The sequence below is a fragment of the Vombatus ursinus genome, unplaced genomic scaffold, assembly GCF_900497805.2.
Source record: "Vombatus ursinus unplaced genomic scaffold, bare-nosed wombat genome assembly UNPS02014932.1, whole genome shotgun sequence".
Classification (NCBI taxonomy): domain Eukaryota; kingdom Metazoa; phylum Chordata; class Mammalia; order Diprotodontia; family Vombatidae; genus Vombatus; species Vombatus ursinus.
This window is the reverse complement of record NW_020954710.1, coordinates 6176929-6188145: the sequence shown is the minus strand read 5'-3', so window position 1 is coordinate 6188145 and position 11217 is coordinate 6176929. Positions and strand designations below refer to the sequence as shown.

General features: G+C 43.3%; 1 protein-coding gene across 2 annotated transcripts; it reads left to right on the top strand.

Annotated features, from left to right (window-relative positions):
• Window positions 1–3643: 3643 nt before the first annotated feature.
• Window positions 3644–6549, top strand: CORT (cortistatin). 2 transcript variants are annotated; one of them, XM_027844036.1, is made up of 2 exons: window positions 3644–3766; window positions 6307–6549. In XM_027844036.1, exons 1-2 carry the CDS (start codon window positions 3644–3646, stop codon window positions 6520–6522), a joined length of 339 nt encoding a protein of 112 aa, XP_027699837.1. In that variant the 3' UTR covers window positions 6523–6549. The 2 variants fall into 2 exon arrangements, 1 of the variants encoding a protein (XP_027699837.1); XR_003567504.1 differs by lacking the exon at window positions 3644–3766 and adding an exon at window positions 4393–4482 and having other exon boundaries at window positions 6307–6386.
• The last annotated feature ends 4668 nt before the right edge of the window (window positions 6550–11217 follow it).

The following is an 11217-nucleotide window of genomic DNA, read 5'->3' as shown; positions in this document are numbered from 1 at the left end:
TGGAGAGAGAGAGAGAGAGAGAGAGAGAGAGAGAGAGAGAGAGAGAGAGAGAGAGAGAGAGAGAGATCGAGCCCTAGCCTCAGAGCTACAAAGACCTGGGTTTAAGCTTGCTCTCCCTACCTGTGACACATGCTGGCTAGGTGACCCACAGCAAGTCACTTAACCTGTCAATGCCGACCCTCTGTGACTATAAGGAGCAGAACAGTTGCTCATCTGTGTGGAGTTTCTTGACCTGGGGTTCCCTATTCCAGTCAAGTCACAAGTCAGGATATCATGACAGCCCCTACCCCCAAAATCATTATGAATATCATTTTTTTGGTTCTGCATCAGTTTATACAAACCTTCCCACATAGCTCTGAGTTCCCTAGAGTCATAGTTTCTTACTGAACAATGACATTCCACTTCACATGTCCCACTTTCTTCAGCCTTTCTCTAATCAATTGGCTCCCATTTTGTTCCCAGTTCTTTGCTACCATGTGAAGGGTTGCTAGGGATGTTTTGGTACCTATTGGAACTTGGCCTGCCTTGAACCTGCTTAGAGGTAGCCTGGGTCAAAGGACAAAGGACAATTTATTCCAAAGTTGTTTGTCCTTCATTTTCAAAGAGGGCCAATGATATCACAAGGTGATGTCTCACACATCAACTGGATTCAGGTGAGGCTGAGTTATGCAGAAGTCATCAGCTTCACTCTCTCTTCTTGAGTCATCGAAGTCCAATGACAAGAAAAAAGTCAGGACAACTGTTGATGGCCTGGGATGCAGTGGATGACCATGGCATCTTCAATGTCTGACCGAGCTCTAAGCACTCCCAGCAACTGTTTCAGCTGCCTTCATGACTGTTGGAACAAATTGTTCTCATCTGACTATTCTCCATGTGTGGGGTAGACATCCCCCTAACTCACTAATGGGTCTAAGGCCCGTTGGTTACCCTCAACCTGGTTTAGCCTGTCTGCCCAGATGGCTTATTGGGGTGTGGCTGCTGAACATGCTTCTTGGAGCTTCTGGGAACCGCAGGTAAGAGTTAGGTGAATCAGGTGGACACCAGAGGTGGATGAGTAACCCTGAAAAGCACTCAGTAGTCCTCACACCAGAGGTGCTAGTCCTCCTGAACACCCCACATGCCCCTATTCCAAATACCAACTGTACTAAAATGCTTTTTTTTCTACGACTGAGTCTCTCTATCTCATCCAGGCTGCAGGTGCATTGGTCATTCATAGGCAGAACCCAATACTGATCAGCATGGGAGCTTTGACCTGCTCCATTTCTGACCTGGGTCAGTTAACCCCTTAGGATCCCCATATTGCTGCCAGACTTAGTGTGGACACCCAATTGGCTTATAGCCCACCGAAGCTCAGACTCAATCGTCCAGCCTCAGGGGTTACAGACGTGCCACTATGCCCAGCTTAAAAATTTCAAAGATATCTTTGAATAACCGTGGCCCCATTTCACACAGCTTGTCCAGTATAATAAGCATTGAACATATAGGTATCTTATGAAACAAACCTCCTCTTTCATGACAGAGAGGTGGGGGACTCTTAGGACAGAGCATTGTATACATTTTCAGACCCAGTCAATGAATCGGATGTCTTTGCTTATTATTTTTCTTTGTTTTAAAGAAGAGTTCAGCCTCAGAAGGGGACGGAAATAATCTATGCTATAAAGACAAAAGGCTTCAATAAAATATACTTAAAATAATACATATCTATAGTTTTCCTAATTACGGCAATTGCTGAAGAGGCTTTCCATAAATCAGCCACGCTCATTTCTAATTACCCACATTAAGTGGAGCTGTGGCAATGAGGCTTTTATTCTACAGGCAGAAGGGGAGCTGCTGGGACAGAGCAAACCTGATCTATCAAAATCCAGATTTACTAAAAAGGTTAATTGGGGGAAGATTATTCACTTTGCAGAACCATAAAATCCCACAGCTAGAAGGGTCCTTACGTGTCATCTAGCAAAGCTTTTTTTCGGCCTTCTTCCTACTAGAGATCCTTGTCTGACTTCCCTGATGGGGCCAGCGGAGGCCTGAATAAGTCATGTCCGGCTTCTTTCCTCACCCCTCTACTGCAGCTCCTCTCATCAAGGTCACTAATGACTTCTTAATGGCTCAACCCAATGGCTTGATCCTCCTTGAACTGATCTGTATTTGACACTTGACACCTTCTTCCCCCTTCTCCCCCCACACCCGCCCCAAATGATCACGGAACTAGAGCTGGAAGTGATCAGCTCGTCAGAAGCACTTATTTTACAGATGAGGAAACTGAGGCCCAGAAAGGTTGTGACTTGCTCAAGGTCTCACAGGTGACACTGGATGTAAACTCCCTGTTTTCTTCCTAGTTCGTTCTCTATACCCGTCACCAGCTTTCCTTCCTTCTGTTAATAATAATAACAAAACAATTGACATCGATCTTTCAAGGTGGCAAAGCCCTTTACATGCAGCCCTTTACAATATACATTATAAATGTATAATATATATGATATATGAATTATTTAAATTATGTACATGCAGTACCTTATTGGAGCTTCACAACAACCCTGTCAGATGGTTACTCTAGAGGTATTGTCCCCATTTTACAGATGAGTAAACTGAGGCTCATGATGAGACATGAAATGACTTTTCATCCACGGTCACACAACTAGTATGGGGGAGGAAGATAAGAACTACAGAGGTCTTGCTGCCTCCAAGTTCAATCTTCTATCCCCATCCTACCTATATCTGCTGCACCCAGAACATGGTTATCCCCCAACCCAAAGTTCTGACTTGATTCCTTGTTTCCTTTTCTAAGATTCTGTTCCTCTCCTTGACTCCTTTCTTATTTATTTTACGGTTAGATTTATTTAGTTCTCAGAGGGGGAGGTTGAGGTTCCCCACTAGTATAGTTTTATAGGCTATTTCCTCCTGTAACTCATTTAACTTTTCCTTTAAGAATTCAGACGTGGTTCTCTAATTCAAGGCTAAGTTTATGTTAAGCCACTTTATTTTGTACTCAAGCTTTCCTCCTCCAATGACTAGAATAGACAGGTGAGGAAATAATTTTGTTTTTTTTTAATCAATCCACAACCATTTATTAAGCTAGGTGCTAGGTGTGTGTTTGGGCAGTGATGGGAGAGGGAAATGGAAAGACAAAAAAAAATTCTAACAGTCCTTGCCCTCAAGAAGCTTCTGTTGTCACAGGGGAGATCACATATAGACAACTATGAACATACAAGATAAAGACAGAAGAAGTGGACGGTGATCAGAAAAGGGGGCAATAGAGAGGTCATGAGCAGTTGGGAGGGTCAGGAACTCAATTCCCCAAAGGGACACCCTCCCCTGGACCCCCCACTCCCACCCCATCAGAAAACCCAGGGCAAGCAAAGGAGGCAGGCTTCCTGGGGACTTTAATCCAAGATTCAACCTCACCAAACAAGCATTTGGGGGCCTCTAATTACTCCCTCTCTTTCTGCGTCACTCTTTGAGCAAGAAAAAGTGGGGGGGAGTATTTGAGAGAGAAAAAAAACGACAATAAAACAAACCAGCTGGAGGTTGAGCTTACAGTTAAAAAACAGCCCACCCCTCCCTCAAAAGCAAAGACATTCCTTCTGGAGCGGCTGAGTGAAGTCGTTAGCAGCAGCAGCAGCAGCAGCGGCAGGAACTCACAAAGATGCATCAGCCACTGGGCAGCTGGAAGCTCCCAGGGTCTCTTTGCTTTCTACTTCTGGTCTCCTGGGCTATGGCCACGGCAGCCCTTCCCCTGGAAGATGGCCTCGCCATGAAAGGCAGTAAGGTAAGTAAAGGCAAACAGGAAGCTGCTCCTCCCTGTGGCTTTGAGAACTTTGTAAAGCCCCCCCTCCCTTTCTTTTTTCTTTTAATTCCCTTGGATTGATTTGACCACCACTCTGGTTTCACCAGCATCCCCATCCCTGACTTTCCTACTTTCACCTTGTGTAACTCCCCACATGTCTCTGGGCCTGTTTCCTCATCAGTACAGTGAGGGGGGGTGGTCCCGAACGAATCTAGATTCTAAATGACTTCTGAGGTCCTGTCCAGATAGCTAGGATCCTCTACAATTCCCCATCCAGATGGCCGATTCTGTGGTTTTTTTTTGTTTGTTTTGTTTTGTTTGTTTTTTTTACTATGAGAATCCTGTTCTTTCCTTGGAGGGTTGAAGAAGCTGGTCATTTCTCCACTTCCCCTCCTGCCAAGGGGACTCCAGTGTCCAGCCTTCCTAGTGCTCAACACCCAGAGGGGGCAGTGTCCTGGAATACCCTATGTGACTTCTGTGACAGACGCCTAGGCAAAGACCTCTGCTTGAGTTACACATCAAAGTTGGGTGGGGGGGGGGGGGTCTGCAGAAGATCCTGAGGGCAGCTTCTTCCTCTGAACAATTCTGACAACTCCTTGTTACAGAGGAAAAACTTCCTGATGAGAGCTAGCCGAAAGAGAAATGGGCTGCCTTGAGCGTAATGAGCTCCCTGTCCAGTGGAGGTCTTCAAGCAAAAGGTGAATGATCACTTGTTGGGGATGTTGTAGATGTGATTGGTCAGATATAGGCTGAAGTAGATGGTAGCTGAGGGATCTTACAGTTCTGGGCTCCTGGGATTCATTAATCATGTGAGCCACCCCCCCTCCCTTCCCTAGCTTACCAACCTTAAACAGGACAAGTCTTTAAGTTTAATCTCCCTGTTGAAAAACTCAAGAGCAGCCACCTGCTGAAACCTCTCTGTGGGGCTCCAAAATGTTCAGTGAGAGTAGCCCAGTCTATTCTCAGCTGCTGCTGTGTGGATGAATCACACACATGCTTTGGAAATGTTAATTTATAGAGTAAATGTTCTCTCTGGTGGAAATTGACATCATTAAATTCCCCATTGAGAATCTTAAAATTTACAAGGTGATTTATTTTTCATTTTTCCCCCTATTTTTCCTTTTTGAAAAACTTCCAAGAGAGAGTACATAAACTTGGCCATTAAAAATGGATTTTTCTCTAAAATCACAGACAGTGTTCAGGCTGCCCATTTATCATTCCAGCGTCCTTTGCTGCCTGGCAGCGAATAGACTTTCGCAGGGAATCTGGAAAAAAGCTAGAATAGAATGTTGGGAACTGAAACCATCATAATCAGTAAGGACCATAGAAGGTTAATTTTTTTAAAAAATCAGAATCTCTGAATAGGAAGGGTCCTCAGAGAACATATAATTCAGCCCAGATCTGACCAAGAATTCCAACGGCAATATCCCTATAAGGGGTCATGCAGCCTCTAATTGCAGATTTCCAGGATACCTTCCTAGCCGGCTCATCCCACTTTGGATATTTCTAATTTTTAGGAAGCTTTTCCTTACATTGTATTCAGTAATTCATCTTCTCCAGCTGAAGATTCTCCCACATTCATTCCTTAAAAGTGTTTTTCTCTTGTATTCTCTTGTATTCTCATGTCTGTTAAGGTCCCCACCATTCATGATATGCACAGGACATAGTATTTATTGCAATGTGTTTATTAAAGCTTCCATTCAGAGCAAGTTTTCATGTTCACTGAATCAGAGAACAATTGTGAGTGTCACTTAAGTATTCAATTTTCCCTCCTTTTTCCTTACCCCCAATATGTATTCTGATTAGGGACTTCAAAAAGTAAGGGGGCAGAGGAAATTCCTGCTGTGTTGTGAGAATTATAATTTTTTTCCTTCCCTCTAGAACTTCCCAGATGTTCTTAACCTTTTTGTGTGTGTGTCCTGGATCCCTTTGGCTAGTCCAGTGAAACATATGGACCCCTCCTCAGAATAATGCTTAATGCCTAAAATAAAATACAAAGGATTACCAGGGAAATGAATTCTATTGAACTACAGTTATCAAAATCTTTTAAAAACAAGTTCAGATTAAGAATCCCTGCAGGTTTAAACAGAGCAGTTTCTTTTCTTGATTTCATCATCAAAGGAGCAATTTAAAACGGTAACCATTTTCAGTGTCTGATAAACTAAGCCTTTCTGTTCCACAGCATCTTTCCCTAAGTGGGGAGTTGTGGTTTTCTCAGGCTGAGTTAGGGTTCTTTTATTTTAGACTAGAACTGAGATAGCCACAGGGTCGGGACCTTCCAGTTTGGAAACTCCCTCCACCTATGGAGACCAGCAGCTAGCAATTCAGAGCCTCAGGGAGTTTCTTGGGGGCAGTGACAGGTCACACAGCCAATATTTGTCGGAGGCAGGACTGGACTCCAGTCCCGACTTCACGGCTGGCTTCCTTCCCATGCACTACTGAGGGTTATCCCTCAATGAGTTAGATGACTGACTTTCTTTCTTCTGCCACCCCGTAATCGCCGCTTGCTTCTTTTCAAAAAGCCCCTGCAGGAAGTGGCCGAAGGAAAGACGAGCGACCTCCTGACTTTCCTTTTCTCCTTATACGACTGGACCTCCCGCGGCGGGGAGATGCCTCTGGCCGGGGGCGAGGAGACGGAGTTCTCCAAGCGAGACGGGAGGGCTCTTTCCAACCAAGCCCCGCCTCGGGATAAAACCCCCTGCAAGAATTTCTTCTGGAAGACTTTCTCCTCCTGCTGAGAGAATCCCGCCCGCTCCTGTCGTGTGCAGCTGCTGGAATAAAGTTGCAATTCATATGGGGCAGTGATTTCCCTGATTTGTGAATGTTGTTGTCCTGTATGATGTAAGCGTTTGTGTGTCTCCCTTCCAATAAAGCATACGGACAGAACCTTCTGATGGTGCTGTGTTTCATTTCAAGGCCACATGGCACGTTGAAAAGGCCGTTCGCTCTCTAGCCGTATTGATAGACTATTAAATGCAGCCTCCTCGTTTTCGTTCAGTCCGTGTCACCGGCTTGTAGGAGAGTGGTCTGATAACGGGGACCATTTTTGGTGACGTAGTGGGAAGAGCCCTAGACAGGGAGGCAGCAAGCAAATGAGTTCAGATCCTGGTCTTGATACCTTTACTAGCAGTGAGACTTTACCTTGAACAGCCTCAGTTTCCCGATCTGTAAATCGGGAATAATAATACTCACCATGCCTACCTTACGGAGAACTGACCTCAAGTGATAGACCTGGGTTCAGGTCCCACCTGTGCCACTTACTGACCATGTGACCCTGGGCACTAAAACCATAAAGTTACAATTCAGGCAGAGATCTGCACTGGTGAAGGGAGTAGCTTTCCTGGGCATTCTCTGTATCAGTGAAATCACATATTCAACTACAAGCAGTCTCCCTATCTCACAGAAAACATTTTAGAAACATTGAATAGACATATATTTATATCATATGTATATTAACATATGATAGTAATACATAACTACATAATATATACCTATATACATATAGTATATAAAACATACCTAAATGCATATAGGTACATAAAATACATACCCATTTGCATGTATACATATATGTATATACATACACACACATGCATATATACACATAGGTACATATCTTATTCTGTTTTTCTTTATTTATTGTTCATCCAGCACAATGTACCTGATAACTAGGTGCTGGAAGTTGTGGTTTATTGCTTAAATTATGATCCTCCTTTGTTTTAGAGTAGCAAAAGTATACTTATTCAAGATAACAAAATAAAGCCTCATTTACAAATAATTGGAATTGATTTACGTTCTAGAATATTACTTTTAACGGGTCACCAGTACTCTAGGTCTACTTGTTTCATGCATGTGGTACCTGAAGGCATTCCCCAACAATTTGCTGGCAAGTCCCCCAGGGAATTGTTACTGCAGGTTCAGGGTACTCTGTGGGTCCGTGTCTTCCAAAACCATAGCTCACAAGCCCCCACCAATATTGTTTACCTTTAACAGTCAGCCAGAGGGAACAATTCATTCTAAGCAAAAGCATTTTATGAAGTGGTACAGTAAGAAGTTAAGAAAAGTAGCCACAAAACATTTCCCCCCATAAACCTGGGGTCCGGTCTCCCACAAATACACACATTGTTGGGAAGGATGGACATAGGAGGAAAACACATGAAGGGCACACGTATAGAGAACATGTGTAGCCAGGATACACATGACGAAGGGTACAGGCAGAGGGGAAACAGGGCTAATGTGCACATTTGGGTGCTTCAAGGAGCACACTTGGAAAGGCAACTCTTGCCTTTACTCTCTCTCTGCTCCCCGCTGATCTTAGAGTCTCTGAGTCCCTGCTGGACACTGCTTAGCCAGATGTGCTGCTCCTCGGACACTCCCTTGCCAGCTTCTGGCTCAGTTGAAATCCTTGGCAGTCTCTCATCAGTGGGAGAGCAGGTGCTATGATGTTCTTTCAGTATAAACCTCATAGGCTTTTCTCAGCTCTTTTAGGGAAAAAAAAAAAAGCACAGACCCTCCCCAGAGACTAGCAAAATGACACCCTCCGTTCAGAAACATCTGGCATCCCTAGAGGGTGACCTTAGCTCTTTGAAACAAATAAGCAAGGTCCTTCCAACTAACTAATGCCCTCTATGTTCTTTGGACTTTTCTTCCTAGTCTTCCTGACCTTGGGCCCTCTGTCCCAGTCTTTAGTCTTTGCCCTCAAGGAGCTTATATTCGAGACAATCTGTAAATAAGTACATACATACAATATACATACAGAGAAGGTAGAAGGTAATCTGATAAGGGGAGGGGCAGGGAGAAACAAGGGAATCTCTCCTGTAGAAGGTGAGATTTGACCTGAGTCTTGAAGGAAGCTGGGGAAACCTGGAGTATGTGGAGGGGAGAAAAGTATAACAATAACAATAAGAATAACTAGCATTTATATATAGTTTCAAGGTTTGAAAATGCTTTACAAATATCTCATTTGATCCTCACACCAACCCTGGGAGGTAGGTGCTATTATTATCCCCATTTACAGATGAGGAAACTGAGGCAAACAGGTTAAGTGACTTGCCCAGGGTCACACAGTTAGGAAGTGTCTGAGAAAGGATTTGAACTTGGGTTTTTCTGACTCCAACACTTTATCCACTGGGGCACCTAGAAAGACAGGAAGGAGTCAAGCTATGAAGAACTTAAAGGAAATACCTAAAGGACATTGACATGTCTATAAGATACCTTCCCTCATTTCCCGTGATGCTAATGCTTTCCCTCTCTTGATTTCCAATTTATCCTGTACACAGTGGATTTGTTCATATTTGTTTGCTCATTGTCTCCTCCATTAGACTGTAAACTCATGGAGGGCAAGGACCATCTTTTGCTTTGTATCCTCAATGTTTAGCATAATGGCTGGCACATAGTAGGTGTTTGATAAATGTTTATTGACTGAAAGGTTGACTTACTAGGGGTGGATATATAGATCTGGGAATCATCTGAATACACATGATCATTGAACCCATAGTAGCTCCTGAGATCACCAAGCAAGATAGTATTTAGTACTGAGCAAAAAGGGATAGGGCCCAGGACTGAAGGTCTGGAAGATACCCAAGGTTAGTGAGTGTGATATGGATGAAGAATCAGGAGAATGGAGTATCCAGAAAACCTAGAGAGGAGAGAACAACCAGGAAGAGAAGATGTTTAACTGTTTCTCAGGCTGCCGAAGAGGTCAAGAATGAGGCCTGAGAAAAAGCTTTGGATTTGATGATTAAGAGATCTTTGTTACTTTCCATCTCCCCAGAAAAGTGGAAAGTGAAAAAGTTAGAGTACAAAGCCATGGCCAGATGGCAAGGTCATGGTCTTTTTCTTGGCCTCTGCCCCATTTGTAACCCTTTTGTGTGAATATACAGATAATTTTTGGGAAGGAAGAGAAGAAGAAAAGGAAGTAAGGGAGAGAGGAAGGAAGGACAGGAGGAATGAAAAAGGAAAGAAAGGAAGGACAGGAGGGAGGAAGGGAGGAAGGAAGAAGAAAAGGAAGGAAGGAAGGGAGGAGGGAGGAAGGACAGGAGGAATAAAGAAGGAAAGGAAGGAAGGAAAGCAGGAAGGAAGAAGGAAAGAAGGAAGAAAAGGAAGGATGAAGACAAGGGAAAATATCAAAATTATTATTACCTCTAGTTTCTACTTGCATGAGTTCAACTAGTTTTATACTGTACTGATTGTATAATTGAGTCAGCTTTTCCTCTGAGTTAGTTTAAAGTTACAGGTCAATTTGTTATCATCTTCAAAAAAGTATATTGTCCACCCTTACCTGTCCTTATACAATTAAGGAGGGTCTTAGCTCCCTAATAAACCCTTCTAGGCATCAGGGAGTCTGCTAACTCAAGTCTATTAACAATGTCTGTAAGATGCTGATGGGTCCCACAAAACAATTAACATTCCTTAATTGTCAGAGAGGCATGGTCACTAGCTCCACATGGGTGTGCTAGCCTGATTTCTTTAAAATAGCCAATCATGTTGTCCCCACTCCCACTTCAATCAATTCTGATGTCTTCTCCACCTACCCAACTCTGTACTCCCCAAAACTATTTGAAGGCTGGTGGGCCCTACGTCGGTCTTTGGTCATTGGGAGAGGCCATTGACCAAATTTATTGGTTACTGCTAGCCTAATTTGATCATGTTCAGGCCATTATCTCTCAGTTTAATTTTCAAACATAACAGAAAGAAGAAAGAAGCAAAGGAAAGACAGAAGAAAGGAAGGAGAGAATGAGGGAGGGGAGGAAGGAAAGAAAGAAAAAGAAGAGGAGGAGGAAAGGAAAGAAGAAAGGTTTTTTAAGTACCTGTCATGTGCTGGGTGCTTTACAAATATCTCATTTGACTGTTATGACAACCCTGGAAGGAAGATGTTATTATCTTCATTTTACAGGAAGGGAAACTGAGGCTGAGAAAAATGAATTGATTTCCAAACTAATTAATTGATTAGATTCTGCTCACTAGGCTTGAATCTTTTGAACTAAATGGAATTTTCAGTACCAAAGGTTTGAGCTGACAAATTTGAGCAATGAGTGACTTCATAATCTAGAATTATAGCACTTTGCTGAAGGTAAAGTTGAATCTTGGGAAAAGTGGCAAAGGCCAAGGGAGGGGGCAGTGCCATTTTCTCTACTTTGCCGGATACCAAGGGAGCAGACTCACTGAACTGGGCTCTGCTGACCATTCCATTCTATTGGTTTCAGCAGAGCTGAACTTGTACTCTTCTTAATTACTTACCAAGCTGAATTAAGTCGTAATATGTCTGAAGAGCATTATCAACGCCCACATTTCCATACCCAGCAAGTTTAGCAGAATAGTAATTGGGTCAGTGCACTGGTGGAAGATGCTTACTTGAAAGGACAGCTAACCTTCAGAATTTCCTCATCTGAAGATTTTGCTGCGCTGACAGCCATTATGATGGCTGTTGGATG

What these genes read in the sequence shown, in the direction of transcription:
- CORT (XM_027844036.1), top strand. Translation starts at nt 3,644, where the DNA reads ATGCATCAGCCACTGGGCAGCTGGAAGCTCCCAGGGTCTCTTTGCTTT. An exon ending in TCGCCATGAAAGGCAGTAAG is followed by an intron (nt 3,767 to 6,306) that starts GTAAGTAAAGGC and finishes CTTTTCAAAAAG; the next exon opens with CCCCTGCAGGAAGTGGCCGA.